The following is a 27,830-nucleotide window of genomic DNA, read 5'->3' as shown; positions in this document are numbered from 1 at the left end:
TAACCACCGTGCTCCAACCGAGGTTATTATTACGGATTATTAATGAGCATTGCATATAACATAAAGCGGTGCGATGTATCGGAGTAGGACCTGATTGTGCATGCATGGCGTCGCCATGGGGGGCAGTTGTGTAGCGATTAGCGCTATGCTGCACTCCGAACCCGGCGAACCGGGTTCCATTCCCGCTCATGGCCAACACCAGTGACGATTATCTAAATCGGTCCTGGCCCTCCCCAAGGTCGACTCAGCGTCAAATGAGTACCTGGTGTGGTGTGTAAAATATCATCACTGGGGAGACAAAGGCGGCCGGGCGTGGGGTTGGCCACCCACCTCTTCGTGAGTCGTGCCAGCCTTCATAGGTGCTCGCTAACAGCACTTGCCCCAACAGTCTGTTCAGGCTATACGGGGGATCTTGTCTTTGGCATCGCCGTGATAGGTGAACGTGCTGACGGACTTGGCGCTGTTTGGAGACGCGTCCCGCGAGATGTGCACCGTCCTCCTGGGGGAGAAGTTGCCCCTGCCCGTTTTCCCCGGCTTCAGGGCGACTGACAGCAAGCCGGCGGCTGCGGCGGTGGTGGTGAGCCCACCCAGCTGTCTGAGCTCCCTTCACAGTTTGCCCTGAGCTTAGCTGTAGGAACTGAGCTCTTGTTTCGTATCAGTTGGATTAAATGTGTAAAGCATTCCACTTTGTTCGTAAGCACTGAGCATAACTAATACATATTGCACCTTGTTTACAAGCCTGGGACCTTGCTTGAAATTTTCCAGTTTTATTCCATTTGTGCTATCTTACATCATCAATATATATTTTTTTATAAATTCTTATTTAAATAATATATAAATATATTTAAAAATCTTTTCCCCAATTTTATCACGTGTGCTATCGGCGTCTTTTCCCATAGACGAGTGTAGCCCAAAGTTAGAGATCAGCCCACAGTTTTTATGTTCACAATCAGGGCCACAACTTCCTACAGATGCAGCCATACAAAAACAATTCCTATACGGCAGTCGAACCGATATTTTAATACTCCGCACTGGAATTTAGTCACATAAACTGCAAAATGGCATTTACTTAGTTTTTTGTTGGTGCGGTCATTGGTAACCAAACTAATAATATCATTAACTCACTGCAATTGAAAACCCGGTTTAATCACGGGCGATTCAAATACAACAGTGCCGTTAACTCCTGAGCAACCTGGGCACATTAAGTCTCAGTATATTGGGGTAGTGTCAGCGTTGGTAATAAAGTATAGTGTTGTGATCATGTACGTTTCTGTTTTTAGGCAAGCATGCAGCTGGATACCTCGAAGGCAATCTTAACAGATGGAAATCTTCAGGTATGTCTGCCACTCAGATATATGTATTAGTAATGGCCTTGAAAACATTTCAATTGTGAAATCACATCACATACATGGACTGGGAGAGTAATTTATGGTGTAGTTTGGACCGTCTAATGATCATAAAGGATATGACACCATCTAACTTTGAATGGTGAGGGCGTATAATAGTTTTGCACTTTGTTTATCCAGAAATGCCTCACTTGGTGTCTAGGGTATATTTCATGAGTCCTGCGTTTGGATGTTGGCCAATTCTGCAACTGAGTATTTGGCTTGTGGGAGGAAGCTGAAGTACCCAGGAAAAAAAATCCGTACAGACAAGGTGGCAACACTTAAAGCTCCACACAGATATATTCAGGAGCACTGTTGATTATACAAGTAAATTAACTTAAATGCCGTTATGTAGCCCTATGACGTACATGAAATGCACATTGATACGTCTTATAGTGTATAACGCGTAACATTAAATGGACTAGAACGGCGGTTCCGAATGTGTGAGAGGCCACGCCCCTGGGGGTACATGTGACACCTCTAAGGGTTTCGTAAGACAGTTCACTCATTGGCGGTGGTGACGTTAGGTATGGACACGCGGGGTTACTAAGCTGTTCTGCTTTGCGTGTATGTGTGTGTGCGCGCAATTATAAAGCCATGCGCTTATCTGTCGTACGAAATTCGACAAACCCCGTCCGTTTGGACGCTTCAGCCTTCCATGTGTCTGGTTCATTATGTGTAAATGTAAAAATGCATGCACATTATTTTATTACTTTAAGTAGTGTAGGAGCGGGTAGGGGTACGAGGATAATTGCTAGGGCTGGTACAGGAGTACACGACAAGTCAAAGGTTGGGAACCACTGAACTTGAATATTGTTTAGTATATTTGCTCTGTGCGTACTGAGACCTTTTCTAAATCACTTTGAAACACTGCCCGTGAACGCACCGCACCGCTCGTGAACGTAGGCGGTGGAACTGCTGTTGACTCAGCCCTTGTCTCCGGCGCTCGAGAGCGCTCTTGGACCCCGGCTGTGTCACCGCGTGTCACTGACGAGGGCCCGCCTGCTCGTCCGTCTCGCGGCGGCCCTTGGGGGGCTGCCCCCACCCCGCGCCGCCCTCTACGGCCTCTTCACTCCGCCCCGAGAGACAGGTAGAATGTGTGTGTGTGTGTGTCTATGTTGAACCAAAGGAACTTATAAGCTGCTGTCGCATGTCAAGTGGGATAAGCAGCCTGCGTACAACACAGTTAGGAAAGATGTCAGTCATCAAGAAGGTTTATGTAAGAAGCAGCATTTTGTATGTATATTTGAACTTCTTTCACACCGTAAATAGACAACCGTGCTAATCGGAGGTGCGGGGGAAGGACAACAAACTAAACACAAAAAGCAGTTCTCAAGAAATGAGTTTTCAATCAAGATTTAAAAGTTGCATAGCTCCGGCGGCTTCCTAATATTGTAAAGAAGAGCGTTCCAGATGGCCGCAGAAGCGCATCTGAAAACACGCAATGTGGTGACCGTCTTTGTTCGAATGCACGTTGTAGGAGCAGGCAAGATAGCCGGCAACGTGTTGAGGAAGCTGTGGCCAAAGCCGCTGTAGATGCGTTGAAGATCGCTGCCAACGTGCACAGCCCCATCAATAAACCCACCCCTTGTGCCCGGGCTCTCACGCACGTGCACTAAAAGTGCATGTCCTGTTACAGCCATTTGTGATTCCACTGCCGGATGAAGGCTTCCCTACGCCGTGTCAGTCATGGCCATTGTTTTACCATACTTTATGACACTGGTAAGTGCGAGTTGTTGAAGGAATGGCCCAAGCCCGGTTCAAATATCACTCTCCACTCATGTTAACTGTGGCTGGGAATCGAACTCGGGTCACTGGATTCAGAACACAGTGTGTGCTAGCCACTGCACCACCGCTCCACCCCTGATGAAGCAGGTATGTAGAAGTTTTTTTTTAAACACGTGTAGCGTTCTCAAACAGATGGATGGACGTGGCATTAACCTGAGCAGAGCAGTCAGCAGCCGCTCGTGTTCATTTTGTGAATGAAATGAGTGATGGAAATATTGGTGAACAGTTTTTTTTTTTATTTTAGTCAATGATGACTATGAGTGGATGAAAATCATAAAGTTTAACGATGACTACCAATGAAAGGCCGAAGCGTGATTATGTCGAGACAATATTAACAGACTAAGATCATTTTTACTCAGGTTATTAGAGATTGCAGTTCATTGAGCGAGACCAACAAATGGTAATTGGCTATACATATGTGTATATATAAAGAGATTTATCAAGTTCTTTGATGGCTGACCTGATAATAGTAGTGGAGGGGGTGGGCAGGGTGTGGGCAGCTGGGAGTGGGGAAATGTACGCCTCTCAACCCGACATTTAAAAGTGGTTCTTTCGGTAAAGTCACATAGAATGATAATAAAATAATAAATTGATAAAATAAAATAACACAATAACATTCTCACGACGTTTCGGCCACAACACAAGCGGCCTTCATCAGGTGAAGGGGGCGAGACTGTCTGGTAGGACAGCGCTGGAGTGAAAGAGCCACGTTCAGATACGGCCTTTAAGCTGTGTGAGAGGAACAAAGCGCCTTGACAAAGGAATTAGCATATAATTTAGCATTGAAATGGCTGAGTGATTAGCTTGTGACTGGTCACAGAAATAGCTATATTAAAAGTTAAAGCATACACACCCGCAGAGGCACCCATTGTTAAAGGGATTAGCATAGAATTTAGCATTGAAATAGCTAAGTTAAGGCATACACATCTTGACAATGGAATTAGCATAGAATTTAGCATTGAGATGGCTGAGTGATTAGCTTGTACCTGCTGCAGAAATAGAGCTTGTACCTGCTGCAGAAATAGCTACGTTAAAGTCAGAGCATACACATTCACCGAGGCCCTTAGTACAAATCAAACAGGAGAATTTAGCATTGAAATAACTAGGCGAATCCAGCATTGAAACAACTGAGTGATTAGCTAGTGACTGGTCACAGAAATGACTACACATCTGAGCTATTCACAGTACTATATAGTGAACCAATAAAAACTAAAATATAAATTACCTTCATGTTATCAATAAACTCTATATTCTCCAATCAGCTAAGCTACCAACAATAAGTCGTTATATATCACAATGCTATATGGCGAAAAAATGGGTGGATTCTTACCCTCAAATTTCAGCACCACGCATAGCTACGGGCCCCGTTCAGACGGACGAGTTCGTCCATGGTCGGAACAGAGGAGGGGGAGAGAGACAGCTGCGAGGCCCTAGTATGCTCCATATTGTAAAACTATACCATTAACCGTGGTGTGAGAGGTATTAAGAGGCAATGCTGGCGAAAGAGCTGCGGTCTGAAGGTCATCGTAAAAATACAATTAATTAAGAACAGAAATGATTTAAAACATCTTTCCAGTGGTTACTAAGCCTGAATCCATCTTCTCGGTTGAAATTGTCTCTGTGCTTGTATACGTGAATGGCCTCATGAACGAATCTCTCATGGTAGCCGGTTGGTTTGCAAAGAACCTCCGTCTTGGAGAAGTCAATGTCATGTGAGCCCACTGAATTATAACAGTGATCTGCCACGGCAGAGGAGTTCGTCCTACCGTGTTTCAAGTCTGCTTTGTTTTCGCGGATGCGGTCCGAGATATGTCTTTTGGTTTCTCCAATGTAGCTACTACCACAGAGGCACTTTAGTTTGTAAACGCCCGGGTACTGTATGTCTGGAACAGCATCTTTTACAGATGGAACTAAATCACGGACTTTATGTACTGTGTTGAATCGGACCTGGATCTTGTGTTTGTTCAGGATTTTGGAGATCTTTTTAGTGACCCCTGCAATGTAGGGTAAGGTGATGGTTTTGAGTGGCTCCACAAGAGGATCCTTCTTCATGACTGGAGTGATGGCTTTGGGGATTGTGTAGTCGGAGTAGCCATTAGCCCTGAGAGCCTGGTGTACGTGCTTGAGTTCACTGGTAATGTGTTCCTGGTCGGAAATGCATTGGGCTCTATGGTATAGAGTCTTGATGAAGGAGTTCTTCTGGGATGGATGGTGGTGGGAATCCGGTTTCAAGTAAGCATCTGTATGGGTAGCTTTCCTGTAGACAGAGTGGCTCATTGAACCATCATGTCTTCTTTTAATTAAGACATCCAAAAAGGGTAGTTTGCCATCTTTTTCGAACTCCATGGTACATCTGATGGCTGGGTGTATGGAATTGATGTGGTCGCGGAATTGGTCTAGAGCAGGCTGGCCATGTGGCCAGATGACAAAGGTGTCATCAACGTACCTCTTCCATAAGGTCGGGCGTAGAGTGGCAGTCTGGATGGCGTCAGTTTCAAATTTTTCCATGAATACGTTGGCTACAACCGGAGATAGGGTGGAGCCCATTGGGGTGCCCTCAGTTTGTTTGTAGAAAGTTCCATTCCAGGTGAAGTAAGTGTTGGTTAAGCAATGTCTCACCAGGGGGGGTACATCAGTATGCAGTCCTTGATGAACCAGGTCTTCAATGATAGCGATGGTGTCAGGTACCGGGACTTTGGTGAACAAAGACACCACATCAAAACTGACAAGCAGGTCGTTTGGACTGCATACTGATGTACCCCCCCTGGTGAGACATTGCTTAACCAACACTTACTTCACCTGGAATGGAACTTTCTACAAACAAACTGAGGGCACCCCAATGGGCTCCACCCTATCTCCGGTTGTAGCCAACGTATTCATGGAAAAATTTGAAACTGACGCCATCCAGACTGCCACTCTACGCCCGACCTTATGGAAGAGGTACGTTGATGACACCTTTGTCATCTGGCCACATGGCCAGCCTGCTCTAGACCAATTCCGCGACCACATCAATTCCATACACCCAGCCATCAGATGTACCATGGAGTTCGAAAAAGATGGCAAACTACCCTTTTTGGATGTCTTAATTAAAAGAAGACATGATGGTTCAATGAGCCACTCTGTCTACAGGAAAGCTACCCATACAGATGCTTACTTGAAACCGGATTCCCACCACCATCCATCCCAGAAGAACTCCTTCATCAAGACTCTATACCATAGAGCCCAATGCATTTCCGACCAGGAACACATTACCAGTGAACTCAAGCACGTACACCAGGCTCTCAGGGCTAATGGCTACTCCGACTACACAATCCGCAAAGCCATCACTCCAGTCATGAAGAAGGATCCTCTTGTGGAGCCACTCAAAACCATCACCTTACCCTACATTGCAGGGGTCACTAAAAAGATCTCCAAAATCCTGAACAAACACAAGATCCAGGTCCGATTCAACACAGTACATAAAATCCGTGATTTAGTTCCATCTGTAAAAGATGCTGTTCCAGACATACAGTACCCGGGCGTTTACAAACTAAAGTGCCTCTGTGGTAGTAGCTACATTGGAGAAACCAAAAGACATATCTCGGACCGCATCCGCGAACACAAAGCAGACTTGAAACACGGTAGGACGAACTCCTCTGCCGTGGCAGATCACTGTTATAATTCAGTGGGCTCACATGACATTGACTTCTCCAAGATGGAGGTTCTTTGCAAACCAACCGGCTACCATGAGAGATTCGTTCATGAGGCCATTTACATATACAAGCACAGAGACAATTTCAACCGAGAAGATGGATTCAGGCTTAGTAACCACTGGAAAGATGTTTTAAATCATTTCTGTTCTTAATTAATTGTATTTTTACGATGACCTTCAGACTGCAGCTCTTTCGCCAGCATTGCCTCTTAATACCTCTCACACCACGGTTAATGGTATAGTTTTACAATATGGAGCATACTAGGGCCTCGCAGCTGTCTCTCTCCCCCTCCTCTGTTCCGACCATGGACGAACTCGTCCGTCTGAACGGGGCCCGTAGCTATGCGTGGTGCTGAAATTTGAGGGTAAGAATCCACCCATTTTTTCGCCATATAGCATTGTGATATATAACGACTTATTGTTGGTAGCTTAGCTGATTGGAGAATATAGAGTTTATTGATAACATGAAGGTAATTTATATTTTAGTTTTTATTGGTTCACTATATAGTACTGTGAATAGCTCAGATGTGTAGTCATTTCTGTGACCAGTCACTAGCTAATCACTCAGTTGTTTCAATGCTGGATTCGCCTAGTTATTTCAATGCTAAATTCTCCTGTTTGATTTGTACTAAGGGCCTCGGTGAATGTGTATACTCTGACTTTAACGTAGCTATTTCTGCAGCAGGTACAAGCTCTATTTCTGCAGCAGGTACAAGCTAATCACTCAGCCATCTCAATGCTAAATTCTATGCTAATTCCATTGTCAAGATGTGTATGCCTTAACTTAGCTATTTCAATGCTAAATTCTATGCTAATCCCTTTAACAATGGGTGCCTCTGCGGGTGTGTATGCTTTAACTTTTAACATAGCTATTTCTGTGACCAATCACAAGCTAATCATTCAGCCATTTCAATGCTAAATTATATGCTAATTCCTTTGTCAAGGCGCTTTGTTCCTCTCACACAGCTTAAAGGCCGTATCTGAACGTGGCTCTTTCACTCCAGCGCTGTCCTACCAGACAGTCTCGCCCCCTTCACCTGATGAAGGCCGCTTGTGTTGTGGCCGAAACGTCGTGAGAATATTATTGTGTTATTTTATTTTATCAATTTATTATTTTATTATCATTCTACGTGACTTTACCGAAAGAACCAAAGAAAATGAATCATTGCAGTCACGAAATCTTTAAATCGAAATTTAAAAGTGGACTAAATGTTTGACTGCTTGATTGAAATAGACGATGCGAAATCCACCGGCTGTTCTTCCCGTGGTAGCGTGAAATTTTCTCTGGGTCCTCCGGTTTTTTCCTCCACACTTATAAACATGCGGTTAGAGTATTCGGCTGCTATAAATTTCCATGTCATAAGCCACTTCGTTGAGCTACCATTTGTGGCCAGGTCGCTTCTGAAATAGAGCTACATAGCTCAGTGGGCCTTACCTGCTAAAATAAAATAGTTTGGTGTAAAATAACAAGAGGCATTTTTTTCGAATTTGGTAAAAAAAACCCCTCAATATTTCAAGAGCCGTAATTCACGTGAATAGAGTCATGAAGCAGTCCTTAAAGAGCCACAAGTGTCTCCGGAGCCATAGGTTGCCGACCCATGGCCAGTGATCTCAATTGTGGACTGAAACCCCCCTCCCCTTGCGCAGGCAGCGAGAGTGACCTCTCCAGTGACTCCTCCTCCGAGCTGAGCGCTCGCACGCGGCCATCGTCCAGAGGCTCCGCCGCAGGGGATGAGGAGCTCGTGTGGCAGCTCGTAGCTCACAAGGATCAGCTGACCCCAGAGGTCGTCAAGGTTAGGGTGTCCTTTTCACTCTGTGTGGATTGCAGATATGCACGGTGCACACACACTCACGTACCATGGTGATCATCATTTTCTCTCGATACGACGTGGCCTTGTGGGAGCCTCGTCACCGATAAAGTTATTTTACTTTCGTTTTTCTTCCGATTCCTTTCCCGATGACGTAGACGTACGTCGTCGGAAACGGGAAAGGGTTAAGCTTCAGCGGGGAAAAAACACCTAGAGGATGAAGCAGAAGCATTTCTGTAATGAAGCGTACGATCTCACGCAATGGCCTCTACCCACCGGTGTGCAGGGCATCTTGCTGCTGGAGGCCGAGGCGGTGCTGGGGTCCGTGGACCGGGCCCTCGTCGCTGCGCGGCACGGGATCGGTGATCGGCGCTCGCTGCGGCCCTCTCAGCTGGAGGAGGCAGTGCTTGTTCACCTGGAGGCAGCACGCGTAGCCCTGGAGAGACACTGGGCACCCGTCAGGTCTGATCGATGGAATTCTAGATTTGAAGCTTTCGTGACTGCAAGGATTAATACTCTTTGGTTTTATTCAGTAAAGTCACGTGACTGGTCCCACCTGAAGACGGAAGCTTCCGTTGCCTCCGAAACGTCGTGTTTTAATTGTTTATTATATTTTAATTCGTTTTACCTACGTGACTTTACCGAATAAAACCAAAGAGTACTGATCGATGGAAGTTTAACATTTCAGCTTTTCCATAGTTATTGTGTTGATGCTGAGATGCTGCCGTGGCTCTAATGGTTTTGGACCACTGGACTTGCAATCCGGAGGTCGCCGGTTAGATTCACACTCCTGTGGTCCCCAACATCAAACCTCACCATTCCTGGGGTGCACAACATCTCATCCCCCCTGGTTATTTAGAGTCTCGCTGGTGCATCGTTACATGCCCAATAACCACAATCACTCCAATGCCTTTATTTTATGTTTGCAGTGCAGCCAGGGCCATCTCTGCCATGAAGCTGCTGCAGGAGGCGCGGGCACTGGGAGCGGAGACAGCGATTGAGGTCGGAGGGTGGAGGCTCAGGGACCAGGAGCGGGACGTGGAGGCGCGTGGACGCCTGGATCTGCGGCTCTGGCTTGAGTGTCGACTGATGGTGGCAACAGCGCTCACACAGTGGCAGCCAGACCCTGCTGCAGGTGATTGCATCATGCTGTCATCGTCATCATCATCCCAGCAATTATCATCATTGTTGTTGTGGATTTTATTATCGTCAGTATGTACTATGTTGAACTTCTTTCGCACTCTACGTAGCCCACCGTGCTTATTGGATCATGAGCAGCAGGATATTCATCAGCAGCATAGCCATCATCATCTTCAGTATGAACAGCAGTGGTAAACATCTGCAGAATTTCATCAGCAGCAACAGCAACAGCATATTAATCGTCAAAATTCTTGTTGTAATGGGGGGGTACATGCTTGGAATTACACACTCCGAGAGAGAAAGAGGAACACTTGGATTCAGGAACATTTGCAAGTTGGAGTTATTGCAGAGACAGTTGAGAAAAGTGGGTTTGAGCAGGACACGTTGCTAGAAAGGACGATGGGCAGCGGTCCAACATGGACGTCATCTCACGTGCGGGTGCTCAATGAGTTGTTGCATCACAGCACCGTAAGGGAGGGCAGTCGCTTGGGGGAGGGTTTCACACAGCAGTGTTCAAATAATGGCTGATGATGATGAGAGCTCCTTTAGATTAAATTGCCTTTAAAAACGTTTGCAAGTGAGAGCTGGGTTAAAAAGCAAATCCTATATATTAAAAAAATATACTTCGAACCAGTTCAGAAAATTAAACAAAGCATAAACATGTTGACATTAGAGTTTGAACAATGACTCCATCAAGTTGATTTATCGACTAAGAGTTGTAATCGATTTCTTTTTTCGTGGTAAATTGCTCAGGTGCCTTTTAAAAACGAAATGTATCCAATGATGCCTATCACCTCCTGCCCTACACCACTGTGGGAACAGAGATAAGGCCTTTTCATAAACTATCTGTTTTCCAATTGCTATTTTTATTTATTGTATTTTACCAGGTATAGCCCACTGAGCTATTAGCTTATCATGTGGAAATTTATCACAGACAAGTAATCTAAACGCATGTTTCTAAATATGTGGGGGAAAACCGGAGGACCCAGAGAAAAATCCATGCGACCATGAGGAGAACATGCAAACTCCAAATATACAGGCATCATGGTCGGGATGTGAACCCATTGACTCCTGCATACCAGGCGAGGGAGATAACATCTCGCCACCACAGCGCCACAATTAAGTAATCAAACGGATAATTATCGATGGAGTAATCGATTACTTAAATAGTTGAATTATTCCAACTCTGGTTGGCATTAGGAGCTCTGTTAGTGCTTTCATGCCTTCTCGTGAAGCCCACGTGAGCATCGATAGTCGCTTATCAGAACCAGAATCTGAATATTTATTTATACTGGAGGAATCTGATGAGCTATCCAGCTCTTTTTCACAGATGTCCAGTAGTTCACACATGTCCAGTATTACACCAGGCTTGCAATCCAGAGGTCGCCGGCTGATTCGGTCTCCCAGCGAGGCAGTTAAGAGAACGGGGCAGATAAGAACGTTACAAAAATAAACATTACAAAAACATTATAGGAGTGCAATGTAGAAAACCATCTCCATCCTACCAGTCAAAACCTACTGAGGTATTAACTTATTTTTCAGAAGCCACCTGGCCACAAATGATAGCTCAACAAAGTGGCTTATAATTTGGACATTTATAGCCAGCAAAATAATCTAAACAATCTCATTACATGTTTCTAAATGTGGAGGGGAAAAAACCATTACGATGCCCACGATGCTTCATGTTTCCCGCGCAGGGCTTGGTGATTCCGACGCCCGGAGGTTTTGCAAGGAGGGCCTCGCTGAGAGCGAGGCGTGCGGAGATGTCGAGACACAGGCTGAGTTCATGTCCCTCTCTGCCCTGCTCGATTTCCATGAATGCCGTCCCATCGCAGGCATCAGAAATACACTGCAGGTGATCATACGTTATAACTAGTGGATTGGAGCATTGCTCTCAAGTGCTGAACTTGATCATTAAAAGCGGCATATACCATTGCGCCTGAAGAGGAACGTTTTGAATCAGTGCACATTGCTAGATAGAACCTGAACCTGAATGTGCACGTGGCCATGACCACTCTTAGACGACTGCTGCTCTCACAAGTATGCTGATTACACTGATGACGCTGACAGTTAACAAATCTGCTGATTAATTAAGCCAGGTTGCCAACTCTGTATTTATTTTCCTGAATGCGTGCAGGCCATCCTGGAACTGCTGGACCGACCGGCTGAAATGCTCTCCCAGAGGGCCCACTTGCTTCTGGCCGAGGTTACCGCACGGTTAGCGGACCTTGCATGTGCGGCTGACGAGGGCCCCGAGACGGAACTCCGCCAGCAAGACCACGCAGTGGAAAAGGATGGCAACGACCTCCCAAAGCTCAGCGCTCCTGACGGGGGATCGTTGCCTTTCATGGCAGAGAGCCTGAGCCTCTGCCTAAAGGCTGAGCAGATTGTGTTAAGTCAGGTAAGTGAGTGGTGGTACCGCTAATAATACTAACAAGTAGAATCGTTTATAAATCTTTGAAGAATCACTGCTGAATGAAGGCCATATTGGTCCTGGGGGCTGTTACATTTCACTGTCCTGGTCGGTGACGCTTGGGGAGGAGGGTAGGGAGGGTGCCAGGACCAGTTACGGTACCTCTCTCTGCCCAATCAAACTTGGGTTGCCAGGTTCACAGCGCAGTGTGTTAGGCACTGCACCACCTAAAGCTAAAACTAAACTGTTTTTATTTTATTCGGTAAGGCCCACTGAGCCGTATAGCTCTATTTCAGAGGCAACCTGGCCACAAATGATAGCTCATCACATGTAAATTTATAGCAGCCGAATACTCTAAACGCATATTTTTATAATTGCGGAGGGAAAAACCGGAGAAAAATCCACATGACCACAGGGAGAACACGCAAACTTCAGATATACAGGTGCTAGGGTCGGGATCGAACCCACAACTGCCAGGAATACCAGGCGATGTAGTTAACATCTAGCCACCATGGTGCCCGGCAGGTCACATCATTACGTATATACTTGATGGGGGTTGGCAGATAAGTACAATATTGAATCAGAATCTTTATTTAGATTGGAGAAATTCGATGAGCTACAAAGCTCTTTTTTACATATGTCCAGTAGGGGCGGTTAATACATTGTGATCATAGCTACCTGGACATGATTCCTGGCCACGATGTACTAAATAAGTGTCCATTGGTTTCTGAATGTGGCTTAAGCCTCCCCTCGGTTAACTCGGTAAGTGGGCTTGGTCCCCAACATTAATGGGTAGGCCAAGGAAACTGGGGATGCGAGTGCAGACCAAAGCACCCCGTTTCCAACATATCTTTGTACTGTGTGTTGAACTTCTTTCACACTGAACGTAGCCAACCATGCTAATCGGAGGTGCGGGGGAAGGCCAACAAACTAAACACAAAAAGCAGTTATAAAGAAATTCGTTTTCAATCTAAATTTAAAAGTGCATAGCTCCAGAAGCTTCCTGATATCAGAAGGAAAAGTGTGCCAGAAAAACCTTATGAGGGGCTCACTAAGGCTGAACAGGGAGATCTCTGTCTCTTATCACTGTGCGTGTGTTTGTGTGTCTGCATTGCAGGTAAGAGAACTCGGCTTTGTTGGGGACATCAGTAACCCCTATCTACCACACGTCAATATGCTGGCCAAGATTAAGCTAAGGATAGGTAAGTTTTTCCAGAGTTATTTAGAGGTTTTGCACATTCATCCATACATATGTCTGATAATTTGCAAAAATATCTATTGTATGTCGATCATCATCCTGAGCCACGGTCTATCCACCGTTGAATGAAAGCCTCCCCTATGACATCACCATCTCTCAGGTCCTAACATGTTGCAGTCATCTTATTCCTGCATATCGTGGTAATATTAGGAAGCCACTGGAGCTATGCACTTTGAAAACTAGATTGAAAACTCGTTATTATGCAACTGCTTTTGTGTTTAGTTGATGTCCTTCCCGCGCACCTCCGATTAATACGGTTGGCTACGTACGGTGCGAAAGAAGTTCAACATGCATGCATACTTTCTCTCGGGCATATTGTTTCCTTAGGCTGTCATTCCTGCACCAATCTCACCCATCGGCCATCATCTCTTCTAGTTTTACATGTCCTGACTAAGGACATTTACTTTTTCCTGAACGGTCAATACGATGCCTCTAATTGGCGTTTATTCCCTGACGAATGCGTACCTGTTCATGCCTCTCAGTGTAATTTACAAGCGTGCGTCTGAATAACTGCGTGGTTTTAAAGTGAAAGTTTGAAACGTTTACCCAGGCAAGCCTCAGCTCTGGAGAGAGGCAGCGGTGGTTTTGGCGTGCTGCTGGCCACCACCCCATAGAACGCCGTGCGGGCGTTTATAAGCACTTGTTCCAACAGTCTATAAAAAGGCTACGCGACGTTGGTGGGGGGGATCTTTGTGTTTGTGCTCAGGCTGCTTCCAGGCTGTGGAATTGAGCCAGGCGCTCGCTCCGCAGGGAGGGGATGGCTCCGAGTGGCTCCGCGCGCTCCACACGCTCGACTCTGCGCTGCGTCTCTGCCACTCGGCCTCCACGCAGGATCGCGACCTCGCCGCCGAGATCCTGCTCCAGAGAGGTGGCCTGGCGACCCTAGACAGTCGTAGCGCTTCGTAATCATCGAATTCGGTGTCCTCGCCGTTCTTATATTGTGCAAGGCTATCATAGATGGGGTATGGCCTGCCAGAATTGGGCAATGTTGTCCATGCCCCAAACTTGCGATTAGCAAGGTTAGCTACGTACAGTGCAAAAGAAGTCCAACGTACATACAATGTTATGACGTGGTTTTTTTTTACCCAATGAAATAATTTTGGACAAATTTTTACATTTTTGGATGATGACGCTGGCACACATGGCCTGCTCTTTTTTGTAAGAACAACACAGGCTCTTTAACGTCCGCTGAGAAGTAGACAGCACACATTTTGGTTGCTCCACCTGCTTAATTAGTCGGGGTTCGAATCGTGAACTTCTGCAAGAAGTGGCCAACATGCTGCCTCTCAAACCACGTCGCTAACTTTAAGTGAAGTGAGAGTGAAAAGGGACACCAGAGAAGTGCTAGAGTTTGGGCAGGGTCTAGGGTTCGAGAACAATACTAAGATGGACATATATAAATGTAACATTTCACCGGCAGGACAGCAAAAACAAAGTCATGGGAAAGCCCAACGTAGATTGGAACAAGTACACGGGTCTGGTTGGCTAGCTTGGTAAAGGGCTAAGACGAGGTTTTTGATAGCTAGTATGGTGAGGGTTGTGGGTCGGGCTAGATGGGGTAGGCTAGTTTGTTGGGGTTATGATATGACCCAATGAGTTGGCTAGTAACATTAGTACTTGGGGTACATCTAGGATTGGTTGGCTTGTGTTGTATGAGGATTAATTGAAGTATAGGGCTAGGGTCTGGTTGCTTAGTATTGTTCGTATTAGATGAAGCGTTGCGTTAGAGTATAGTTGACCAACCTTGTTTGTATAATGGTTCATCTTAGGGCTAGTGTCTCATTGGCGAGTGTTATTCGTGGTAGAGCAAGTGAAGAGCTAGAGTGTGGGTTGCTATTGCCCTTCCTCTTACAGTTAAGCACAAGGCTACGATTTTGTTTTGCCCTTTCTCGCATTGCCAAACAAGGCATCGTCCCTTTGGCGTTTCACTTCAGTGTTTACAGCATATGGAGGAGTTGTAACCTAAGCATACAGACGCACACAAACACTTACGTATCAGCATATGTTGACATATATACACATCCTGTGGATAGGAATGTATATTTTCCATTGGCTCAGCCTATTAACAGAGGTGAGCTCAGCTCCGTCGCTCGTCAAACTTGGGCACGCAGTGCCGTGTTCCCACGGCTGCGTTTCACTCACCCGCACTGGCAGAATGCTCAAGGCATTGCTCGGGCTGCGCGGATCTGGCGGCGGTTGTGAGCCTGTTGCGCGCGCGTGCTGCCGCCTGTCAGGCAACGTGGAGTGCAGGATCGCGCTGGGAGGTCACTGCGACCCACGGACCGCCGTGCGCACGCTGCTCAAGTCCGTGGACGTCAGCCAAGGCGCCTCGCACCAGCTGTGGTGGGGCACCCTCGCCGCCGTATTTGTCGCTCGCGGATATCTCTCGTTGTTTCTGCTAATCACGATTAGAACGCCAATGCGGATTACGTTACTTCTGATCATCGTCATGACGTTGCTGCTGATACTGATACTGCTTTTGGACAATCTTCGGTAAAGTCAATAACGCATGGGATTATTTGTCGCTGAGGGCAGGGGTCGGCAACCTGCGGCTCTTTGAGGGCATCTTTGTGACGTCGTTCACATTGAAATTTTTAGGGTTTTTTTACCGAATTCGAAAAAAATGGCTCCTCTTAATAATTTGGTTGGTGACACCTGGCTTAGGATCATGAGACAAGCCTACTTGGAGGCAGCCCTGCTCTTCTGCCGTCTGAGCGAAAAGACTCGGGCGAGCGAGGCTCACTCAGAACAGGATGCGGTGGCCGTGAAGGGGAAGATGGATCCTGCAAAGCAGCCAAACAAGTCCAAGGCAGGTCTCGCTCCGTGTAAATCCGTACCCAGTGTGCGTTTTGTTATCAGAAGTGTTTTATTGGCGGTTATGGAAGCTGACTGGGTAGCCTTTTGGCCAAAATGCGCTTGTGGATCAACTTGGTCAAATTTGAAAGGGATATTGGGCTGAGTGGGCCCCTAACAAGGATTTGACCGGGCAACCTCGTTCAGACATTTGTACGATACTAAAAGCATGCACACAGACACAGCTATTAAGAAAAGTGCACATTTCAGAAAGCCATTACCAGATTAGCCACTTCGTTAAGCTATCATGGCTTGACGACATACGAGATTGATGCCAGAATGATGTGGCACCACTTGAGCATATTGGCACAAGACAGAGTAAAGTGGAAGCAAATTATTAAATGTGCAGAGGACACCTATGGGCTATCTGCCCATGGATTGTGATGATGATTCCCTATATATTAATACTAATTTTCCAGGTGAGATGTTAACTACCTCGACTGGCATACAGCAGGTCGTGGGTTTGATCACGACCCTGAAGCCTGTATATTTGAAGTTTGCATGTTCTCCCCGTGGTTGCGTAGATTTGTATCCGGGTCCTCCGGTTTTTCCATCAATATTTATAAACATTCATTTAGAGTATTTTTCTGCTATGAATTTAGACGTGATAACCTACAAGCTATCATTTGTGGCCTGGTCGCTTCTGAAAAAGAGCTATGTACCTCAGTGGGACTTACCTTGTATAATAAAAAAATAGTTTAGTTTATATGCTTGCGTGTAACATGTCAGTCCACTGCTGGATGAGGGCCTGTCCACCCATTGTGGGATGTGTGGAGTTACTTGGCCACATTTTGCCACACTGGTCCATGAAATGCGGTGAATGCTGGGGAGTGTAGGCATGTTAGCCAAGAAGTACAGAACAGCAATGGATTTTTTTTTGCAGTGGCTTCTGCTTCTAACAAGGTAGCCCCACAGCCTACAACACGCATTGCATTGAATTTACAAAAGGAGCTGTACCTGTACATGAATTAGTATAGATTTGTTATTGTGGGTGTTTGCCTGTTCCACTGCCATGATCTCTTAGGTTGTTGTGCGAGGCCGGAGTCAAGCGTTGGTGGAACGGGGGCTGTCGGTTTCGGAGCGCTACAGCTTGTTGGCATGGATCGCCACTCGGGCAGCCACCCAGGTCAGAGGTCACACCTGGCAAGGCAGCACTCAAAAATGAAATCCTTCCTTTGCGGACCAGAGATTACATGAAGGGATCTCGGAGATTAGCTCTGCGATATCCGCTTCTGTGGGCCGTCATCTAATGCAAATGGTTACACTGCTCTGCTAGATAGAGCAATTGAGATGAAATATATACTCCAAAAAAATACTCGATATTCCAACTATGTATCTCATCAGTGTCTGTTTAGCTAGCTACACTGCTTTGTGTTAGTTTGTTGTCCTTCCCCACACCTCCGATGAGCACGGTTGGCTACGTACAGTGCGAAAGAAGTTCAACATATGTAATACACATCTACATTGTATTTTGAGTTGCATCCTTATCTATTAGCCTCCTGTGAAAGAAAAGATAAACTTATCCCCAGGGCCTAAACGGAGAATATCAGCAGGGGTATCTCGGTGTGGCTCAAACTCAGCCATTATATTTCGATTTAAAGCTTTCGTGACTGCAATGATTCATCTTCTTTGGTTCTTTCGGTAAAGTCACGTAGAATGAGAATAAAATAATAAATTGATAAAATAAAATAACACAATAATATTCTCACGACGTTTCGGCCACAACACAACCGGCCTTCATCAGGTGAAGGGACGAGACTGTCTGGTAGGACAGCGCTGGAGTGAAAGAGCCACGTTCAGATCACGGCCTTTAAGCTGTGTGAGAGGAACAAAGCGCCTTGACAAAGGAATTAGCATATAATTTAGCATTGAAATGGCTGAATGATTAGCTTGTAACTGGTCACAGAAATAGCTATGTTAAAAGTTAAAGCATACACATCCGCAGAGGCACCCCTTGATAAAGGAATTAGCATAAAATTTAGCATTGAAATAGCTAAGTTAAAGCATACACATCTGCAGAGGCACCCCTTGACAAAGGAATTAGCATAGAATTTAGCATTGAAATAGCTGAGTGATTAGCTTGTAACTGGTCACAGAAATAGCTACGTTAAAGTCAGAGCATACACATTCACCGAGGCACTTAGTACAAATCAAACAGGAGAATTTAGCATTGAAATAACTAGGCGAATTTAGCATTGAAATAACTGAGTGATTAGCTAGTGACTGGTCACAGAAATGACTATGACTAGGCCTTGACTTCAACATAAAAAAATTCCTTTGTCAAGGCGCTTTGTTCCTCTCACACAGCTTAAAGGCCGTGATCTGAACGTGGCTCTTTCACTCCAGCGCTGTCCTACCAGACAGTCTCGTCCCTTCACCTGATGAAGGCCGCTTGTGTTGTGGCCGAAACGTCGTGAGAATATTATTGTGTTATTTTATTTTATCAATTTATTATTTTATTCTCATTCTACGTGACTTTACCGAAAGAACCAAAGAAGATCAGCCATTATAATCCATCCTTCTGGACAAGGGGGGAAATAGAGTGAACAGATCAGTTGGTTGGGACAACATGAGCAAAAACGAACAGAAACCGTTATGGAAATGAACCCTAATTTATGAGGATTACACGAGATCAGCAAGGTTGGCTACGTACGGTGCGAAAGAAGTTCACTGTACATACATACATACGTAGGTGCAATATAAACAGCCACCGCTGCTACAGAGTTCAAGTATTTGTTTTTAGATGCACAGAGCTAACCTTGGCGGGCATTACCTGCGTGTACTGCACGGCGTTTACCCGGTCCGCAGGTGGGCGAGTGTTGCCTGGCGTGGGGGAGGCTCCTCTCCGATCAATCGGGGGATGTCCTGGGGAGAGAAGTCGCCCTCCATCTCCCAGAATTCATGCTTCTTGACCTGGTTGCTTCGCACAGCCTTGCCGCGTCTGGTGAGAGAACTTGTGTTAGGGCGCGAGCGCCACGGTGGCTAGGAGATGTTAACTACCTCGCCTGGCTTACAGGAGGCTGTGGGTGTCTATCCCGACCCTGACCCCTGCTGCTGTATACTTGGTATTTGCGTGTCTCTCACATCATGGTGGCGAGATGTTAACTACCTCGCCTGGTTTACAGGAGGTCGTGGGTGTCTATCCCGACCCTGACGCCTGCTGCTGTATATTTGGTATTTGCGTGTCTCTCACATCATGGTGGCGAGATGTTAACTACCTCGCCTGGTATACAGGAGGTCGTGGGTTTCTATCCCGACCCTGACGCCTGCTGCTGTATATTTGGAGTTTGCGTGTCTCTCACATCATGGTGGCGAGATGTTAACTACCTCGCCTGGTATACAGGAGGTCGTGGGTTTCTATCTCGACCCTGACGCCTGCTGCTGTATATTTGGAGTTTGTGTGTTCCCTCTCCCGGTGGTCGAATTGATTTTTTCTCCGGTCCTCCGGTTGTTGCCTCCACATTTAGAAACACGTGTTTAAAGTATTTGGTTTCCTTAAATATCCACACTATAAGCCACTTTGTTGAGCTATCATTTGTAACTAGGTCCTTTCTAAAAAAGAGCTATATAGTTCAATGGGCCTTACCTGGTCAAATTTAAATAACCATTGAGTATCATAATAATAATATAATGTACATGTGTATATGTACAGCCTTTTGCTAAAACACTGCTGGATAAGGGCCTCTAAACCTTCCCACACCTTGCAGTGTATGGGATTTATTTGACCATACTTCACCACGCTGCTCAGTGCGGGATGGTGAAGGAGCAGAGCATACATGTGGGAGCATAGAAAAACAGTATGACAATGTATGTTGCTGTATTGCCCTGTGTTGCCCTAAATATAGCCGACAGCCCAAAACACAGGTTATTCATGGTGGTCACCCATCCAAGCACTATCCAGGCTCATACCTGCTTAGCTTACAACATTGGGCAACAGATGATTTGGTGATAGGCTAATGATAATGAAGTCCTTTATTTTACCCAGGAACGCCTCACTGGGCCTCAAGACTCTTTTATCAGGAGGGTTCCTTTCTGGGAATATTTGACTATTTCGATGTGGAAGGATATTGGAGTGCAGTAATCGGAGTTAAATCCACCACCCATATGAGGGAGAACCATTCAAAGAGTCAGGAATCCATCACCCTTCTTATCCACGCATTTATCCAAGATAAATGCTGATCATAAGATTAACTTTCTGCCGTTTCTAGACATGGATCTGGTTTGAACAAAAAAACAAGACAATGGGGACGCAAATAGTGTTTACAATGTCTAACATCCTATAACATTAACACGGTGAAACATTTTGGTCACCATTTATATTTGCCTGGCTCAAAGGTCATAAGTCATCCACAGCTCCTCATCATTAGGAAACATCCTCACTTTCTTCCGGTCACAATGAGCCCTCACGCGACTGTATGGAAAAAATTACTCGGGCGGGCACACAGGATATACACAATTTATATACAAAGATGCAGAGCAATGTCTTTGCAAAATTATCAATAACATCTTCAGATGGTGTGTTTTGCGCACAATCTCAGTCTCATTAGAGAGTAGTGCAAGGGAAGGCGAGGCGTTGTTGTCCTGTGGTTGATTGGAGACAGTTTTATATTCATCAGCTTTAGCTGAAAAAAAAACAAGTGCCTAGGGCCTACAAGAACCTTAATCCGGCCCCGACACAGGGCGCCTAAAACTGTCAATGCCCCTTTTTTTCTCCAACCCTCGGCGTCCGTGACGCGGGATGGGCAGACGCTGCGGAGCCAACGCTGGGATTCAGGGACGAGACCGTGTCCAGGTGTCGCTCCCGAGCCGCCACCCTCACCTGGGCTCAGGTGCTGCGCTACCGAGGAGCAATCGTCCGTCGTACGGACCTCGCCTCGCAGCTCGGTGAGCTCCGACAATGACGATGTCGCCGAATGGGAGAACACTTTGGGGGTTTCTTTGTGTTCACGATCATCGTTGACTGGAAGGTGATGCGGCTGCGGATCAGCAGAGCCCCCAGATTTTGCTTCAAATTCTCAGCCAGGGTGCACCATCATCATCAACAGCAGCAGCGTTATGATCACTATAGTCCACATTAGTGTCATCATCAGACGCAGCAACACTCGGACTTTTCTTTTGCATGTTGGTCACCCGTCCAAGCACTATCCAGGTTCAACTGTGCTTAGGTTGGTGTAACACGTCGTAGGCTTTCGCGACAAATATTATTCATAATAAAGGTTTTTGGGTTAAATCGCGTTAGTTATAAATGTGTCGTAACCCTCCACCACCCGACACAGCCAGTAATGTTTGTCACGTAAACAAAACGCGCCAATTAGTTACCACTTCAGCTCACCGGTGTGTTAGAGAGTAAATCCACAACATTTACAATTTGAGTATTGCGACATTTCGCTGAACATAACATCCAGCACTATCGGGAGATTTGCCAGAATAGTGAAGCAATCCACCTGCTTCCGGTCTTAAATAGAGCAAGATGACGTCAGCACTGTGAACCAATCAGGTGCTTAGCTTCTGGGAGCTCACGAGATCGGCAAATTTTCTGGTGATTTAGTCACAGGTGGTCACATTTGGAAGCCTAATAAGCCTGGAATGTATTGGTGTGTACTGTGTAATCAGTAAGATAGAGGTGCAGGCCTGCAATGCATTGCTTGCACATACTGGCAAAAACGGCCTCCACAAGAGGGAGCTATAGAGAGTATTTATTTTCTACGCTGCGCAGACATTTTGGAAGAGTTGGGAATACCCACACTTTACCCCACCACGCTGATCGACTAACTGGTGTAACCATTAAACTGCTGGGCAGCGATATAATAACATTGCCCGTTCTCTTAACTGCCTCGCTGGGAGACCGAATCAACCGGCGACCTCTGGATTGCAAGCCTGGTGTAATACTGGACATGTGCGAACTACTGGACATCTGTGAAAAAGAGCTTCATAGCTCATCAGATTTCTCCAGGATAAATAAAGATTTTGATAACTGTTATACTAGTGCGGTATCATCATCATTATCGTCGTCGTACATTGTGTATCGTGGCGAAACCGCGCAAGTGAAAGTGAGTGACGTGCGTATGTGTTGCACGTCCGCCGCAGACTACTTCCCCGGGCGCCGGCGGGCCGCCATCGGCGGCTGTCTCGTCCGATCGCCGCTCGACCTCGGGAGCTGCCGCTTGTTTCTGCGATCGGGAGCCGTTCATCGCTTCCTGGCGGAGCGGCTCACGGCGTACGCGGCTGGGCCGTGCCACGTACCCCCCGCGCCGCAGCAGCTGCTGCACACTCCGCCGCACGCCCCCAGCGCGGCTAGCCAGGTGACGCTCACGCGAGCCTTGGTGGCGAGCTCCCGTGTCTCTGTCGCCCGTGTCCTTCTGGCCCACCGCCTTTGTTTGTTGGCTCTGAATGGCAGTTGGGAAAAAACCGTCATGGTTTTTCTTTTTTCGCCCGTGGCTCAGCATATCGATGTGGAATTTCCACGGCAAGCTTGGGACCGCCAAGGGAGTTCAGCATCATCCCACACTCACTGAATATGGACGCACTGTTGGCAACTTTTTTTGTCCAGTTTTGGATGAAGATGTTTATTTTTTATTTTATTTATTTTATTTTTTATTATCATTTTTCTATCTACGTGGCTTTACCGAAAGACCCAAAGAATATGTTTATCCAACAAATGCATCGTAAACGTTTAAACAACACACAAATCTGGCCCACAAACCCTGACTTGGACCTAAGTTTTCCGTATTGTTTTATTCCAGGAATTGGCAGACGCGCTGGCTAAGGCTGACTCGCTGACGGGTTTGGTAATGATGCAGCCACTCACGCCACCGGCTGTCCAAGGAGGGGAGGGAGCTTCCGAGACAGACCCCGCATTTGGAGCCAAGAGCAAGGAGCTGTGCCTGCAGTGGCACCAGCCTCTGCTGGAGCCCTTGAGACCGACCAAGGAGGTGAACCAAGCCCCTTGCCCTGCGCCGTTGACGTGCCTGGCGCTGTGGCGCATTTGCCGCTACTGGCAGCGATTTTGCGTTTCTGAGCCCAGCTGCCGCCCTGGTTGATAACGGCGGGTGGGTTCACCAAACCACGCACCGTCTGCTTCGCGGTGAACGTTAATTGATCTCACGACGTTCATTTGAAAAAGATCTCGCGACGTTTCTGCCAGCTTCACGGTTCAAGTTTACCGAGCCCCATTCTCGCTTCGCTGCAGGTGATTCTGTTGACCGCCAGCAACACGAGGCCCTTTCGCGTCATCGACGTCAGAACGTGCGGTTCGGCCGACGCCAGCTGTAACTGCCGCCCCGTTCTGCTCTCCAGGTGAATCCTCCATCCCGGGCGTGTTTGCGGAGTAGTCGTTGTCAACGCCAAGCTGTCATTTTACGATTTTCATGAGAGAGAAGAAATTTCTATTTGTAGCATCACAGAACTACTGCGTTCCCTTTAAATGTCTCCTATCCGCACTTCTATTGAGACATTTGTCGCATGGTAGTGAAACAGAAAATAACGTACGTCCACAGAGCTGGAATGTAGTTTAAAAAAACATTGACAAACCAAACATCAAATTTTTATTTCAAGGTTCCTTTCTTACCACACTTGAAATACAGTTTAATCAAGGGTAGCAGAAACCCGGAGTCAAACTTAGCGTCACGGTGGCATTCGTCCCCAAAACTAACCGGCCACCACTGTGTTTATTCTCCGATGTGCTTTTGGATAGTAAAAGATCATTGTTGTACCGCATTTTATTTGGCATAATGTCCGGCATTTCGCTCCAACTGCTTGAGGGCTTCTTCTTCTACTTCTTCTCAAGTTCGCGAAGCCATACAGCACGACCGTGCACACCTACGCGGTAGTGCCATGATTTTTATTCGCCTGCCTCCCGTCGCCCTTCGTCACCTCCCCCGCGTGACGCAGGCTGAACGCGCTGAGCCATCGCCTGGCGTCGCTGAGGTCGCAGGTGTCCTTGCTCGCGGCAGACGAACCGTCCTCCTCGCCACACCCTCCCGCCCTGCCGTTGCCCGTGCCTCCTGGCCACGGCTCGACCGTCGGGGAGAGGCAGAAGCCGGCGGCGGCGCGGCTAAAAGCGGCAGCTGGTGCCGACGGAGCGAACCTTGGCACCGTGAAGCTGCAGGTACTGGGCGAGCGGTGGGTGTGGGGGGGTCCGTGGGTTGAGTCTAGCTCGGAGGGAGGTGGCGGCTGCTCACTTTGAGTCTCGGTTAATGCCTCGCCATTCAAGGTGGGATTTACTTGCCTTGCGCAATGAGGCTTAAAGACAAAAAGATCCCCGTTGTAGCCTTAACAGACTTACGGCAAGCGTTGTTAGCGAGCACCTATAAAAGCCGACATGGCACACGAGGGGGCTCACACACACACACACGTGGGATTGAGCAAAACATGCATGGGAATGTGTACACTTCAGCTGATAGACCTGATTAGTGGCTGGATTCTATTGTTTAGGCTCTCGTTTTTTATTGATTGCCAATGCCATAGCTGCGTGGGGTGAGGAGTATGACTAATTCAGAGGACCGTTGGATCTGGTTCGAGGAGGAGCAGGGTGTTGAGTATAAAGGCGTGCCTCTGGGCTGAGTGCTGTTGTAACAGCTGTGGTGAGGTCTGTGTTTACCTGCTGCTATTATTTTAATAGACATTGTGAACATGGACTTTGCCACCTTATTTCATCAGCCACTGCATTCGACAGACTCTTGCTCGGCTTATCTAAGGGGGATTGTTAGGTCACGGGGATATTTGTTGTTGTGGTTCATTAATACGACGCCTTTCGCATCAATTCTGCTCACCTGCTCGGTCCGTGATTACTGCACAACACGCGCATTGGGTCGATGCAGTGTTACTGGGTTGTTCTCGCGTGTTCCGGCCCTATGTCTCAACGTTTCGATCCACATGCCGGGAGCTTCTTGAGCAGCTGAATTGTTTTAAGTTTACATCCTCAAGAAGCCTCGAGCGTGCGGTGCAAAACGTCGGGCATGGTGACGAACAAACGCGCGGTACGACCTGAACTCGTCCCGAGAGCCACGCGGAACAACGGTGCAAACATAACGCCGTCGTATTCGGTAGTTAACTCTAACATGTTAGAAGCATGCCTACGTAAAGTAGTTTTCAAGTTGATGTTGTCGGTCTGTCTCTCCCTGCATGACGTATCGCTGCAGGATCTGGCCAGGGAGCGCGCTGCGGAGATTCGATGCTTGCTGGGTTCCCATGTGGATGCCGAGCCACTTTCAGAGGTGACCACAATAAGCAACGAACTGTTGATCAAACCTAATCCTCCAACATTCACTTCCCTTGGCCCTCCTGCAGACATGATGCACCAATTCTCGTGTTCATGCAAGTGGAAAGGTGAGCATTAGTGATGCTTGGCGTTTGCAAGGATGGCTACTGTTTTCTCCAGGTTATAAGATAATAAGATTAACTTTTTCCCATTTGTTTTTAAAGGAAGACGTTGCGGGGGGGGGGGGGGGGGGAGGGGGTGCGGTGTCTTATAATGAATCTGGAAGGTGTGCGTGCAAACTAGAATTGTGTGAACTTTATTAGACACCAGCCACAGATTTGGAGAGAGTCTTGCTTTCTGGAGCTTCTTATGGATCCAAAGCGTACTGTAACTACAAAACAATTAATAATTATCGCTCACAAAGGGCTCTAAATGATCCGTTAAAAATGTGTATTATTACCAAACTGCGTGTAAGCCATATTCATATTCTTAGCTCTTTCGGTAAAGTCACGTTGAAGGGAAACAATAAAATAATAAAATATATTAAAAACAATGGTTTAAAAAAATTATCGCGACGTTTCGACCATAACACAAACGGTCGTCATCAGGTGTGTCGGTCTGCATTAAAACATTTTTTTTAGCGATTTATTTATTTATAAAAAACGGCAGCACCACGCGCAGCGATTTGGCAGTTTATTTAGAAGGACTAGTCCATCTATGTTCTGAAAAGAGGAGGGGGGAGACGAAAAAATTAATGTATGCTGTCTGAAAGCCACTGTAAGCGTGAACAATCAATTAAGACCTGAAATGGTTTATCAAATCTTTCCAATGATTGCTAAGCCAGAATCCATCTTCTCGGTTGAAATTGTCTCTGTGCTTGTATATGTGGATAGCCTCATGAACGAATCTCTCATGGTAGCCAGATGGCTTACAAAGAACCTCTGTCTTGGAAAAGTCAATGTCATGTGAGCCTACTGAATTATAACAATGATCTGTCACAGCCGAGGTGTTGGTCCTACCGTGTTTAAGGTCTGCTTTGTGTTCACGAATGCGGTCCGAGACATGGCGTTTGGTTTCTCCAATGTAACTACTACCACAGAGGCAACTTAGTTTGTAGACACCAGGGTACTGTATGTCCGGAATCACATCTTTTTACAGACGGAACCAGATCACGGATTTTATGTAATGTGTTGAAACGGACCTGGATCTTGTGTATATTCAAGATTTTGGAGATCTTTTTTGTGATCCCCGCAATGTAGGGTAAAGTGATGGTTTTGAAAGGCTCCTCAAGAGGGTCCTTCTTCATGGTTTGAGTGATAGCTTTGCGGATTGTATAGTCGGAGTAACCATTAGCCTTAAGAGCTTGGTGTACGTGCTTGAGTTCACTGCCTATGTGTTCCTGGTCGGATATGCATTGGGCTCTATGGTATAGAGTCTTGATGAGGGAGTTCTTCTGGGATGGATGGTGGTGGGAATCCGGTTTCAGATAAGCATCCGTATGGGTAGCTTTCCTGTAGACAGAGTGGCTCATTGAACCATCAGGTATCTTTTTAATTAGGACATCCAAAAAAGGTAGCTTGCCATCTTTTTCGACTTCCATGGTAAATCTGATGGCTGGGTGTATGGAATTGATGTGGTCGAAAAATTGGTCTAGAGCAGGCCGGCCATGTGGCCAGATGACAAAAGTGTCATCCACGTACCTCTTCCATAAGGTTGGGCGCAGAGTGGCAGTGTGGATGGCGTCAGTCTCAAATGTCTACACAAACCCACCTCTAGGTGCTGCTGTTGGAAGAGCGTGCTAAGTAACCTTGCGCCTTGTTTTTGCTATTTTTTTCCCCTTTAACCTTAAGTAATAAATTATAATTAATTGAAATCAGAATATATATTTATCCTTGGAGGAATCCGACGAGCTATGAAGCTCGTCCTCACAGATGTCCAGTCGGGGTGGGTCGGCAACTCCGTAAAGCCCCTATTGTCAGTACGCTGCCATTCACTTCGGTATGTTGGGGAGACGTGGCGCGGTGGTCCTTGCTTTGAGCTACGAACCTGGCGACTTGTGTTTCATTACCGTCCATAGCGCACATTAGTGTGGCCTGTACTGAGCCCCCCCCCCCATCACCCCCCCCCCATCAGTCGATTTGGCCTTAAATGGGTGTCTGGTGCAGTGGGTGCTTCAGTTAAAAACTTTTAACGCTCATGGATTTCTTATTGAAGTTTAATTTCAATAAAAATGTACCTTGTAAATGGAGATATGACAATGTACGTACCCCAGTTTTCGTTTGCTACGTTACTGAA

The 27,830-nt window shown here is 46.6% G+C and overlaps 1 protein-coding gene across 2 annotated transcripts in view; it reads left to right on the top strand.

Moving 5' to 3' along the window:
* CFAP54 (cilia and flagella associated protein 54) overlaps positions 1-27,830 on the top strand; it is an 82,381-nt gene that overhangs the window by 49,301 nt on the left and 5,250 nt on the right. For both annotated transcript variants that reach the window (XM_076074435.1, XM_032972396.2), the window contains exons 49-68: positions 437-577; positions 1,281-1,334; positions 2,292-2,475; positions 8,512-8,657; positions 8,959-9,134; positions 9,602-9,807; positions 11,510-11,667; positions 11,950-12,213; positions 13,343-13,427; positions 14,190-14,351; positions 15,718-15,826; positions 16,148-16,292; positions 17,361-17,462; positions 19,145-19,280; positions 21,083-21,220; positions 22,424-22,638; positions 23,080-23,268; positions 23,526-23,632; positions 24,227-24,443; positions 25,477-25,551. In XM_076074435.1, the coding sequence (XP_075930550.1) occupies positions 437-577; positions 1,281-1,334; positions 2,292-2,475; positions 8,512-8,657; positions 8,959-9,134; positions 9,602-9,807; positions 11,510-11,667; positions 11,950-12,213; positions 13,343-13,427; positions 14,190-14,351; positions 15,718-15,826; positions 16,148-16,292; positions 17,361-17,462; positions 19,145-19,280; positions 21,083-21,220; positions 22,424-22,638; positions 23,080-23,268; positions 23,526-23,632; positions 24,227-24,443; positions 25,477-25,551 (3,009 nt within the window). The remainder of the gene's footprint in view (positions 1-436; positions 578-1,280; positions 1,335-2,291; positions 2,476-8,511; positions 8,658-8,958; positions 9,135-9,601; positions 9,808-11,509; positions 11,668-11,949; positions 12,214-13,342; positions 13,428-14,189; positions 14,352-15,717; positions 15,827-16,147; positions 16,293-17,360; positions 17,463-19,144; positions 19,281-21,082; positions 21,221-22,423; positions 22,639-23,079; positions 23,269-23,525; positions 23,633-24,226; positions 24,444-25,476; positions 25,552-27,830) is intronic.

The sequence above is a fragment of the Petromyzon marinus genome, chromosome 48 (assembly GCF_048934315.1).
Source record: "Petromyzon marinus isolate PM22_M1 ecotype Great Lakes invasive population chromosome 48, UKy_Petmar_22M1.pri1.0, whole genome shotgun sequence".
In the NCBI taxonomy this organism is placed as follows: Eukaryota; Metazoa; Chordata; class Hyperoartia; order Petromyzontiformes; family Petromyzontidae; genus Petromyzon; species Petromyzon marinus.
The sequence above is the reverse complement of the archived record's forward strand: the minus strand, read 5'-3'. Positions and strand labels throughout refer to the sequence as shown.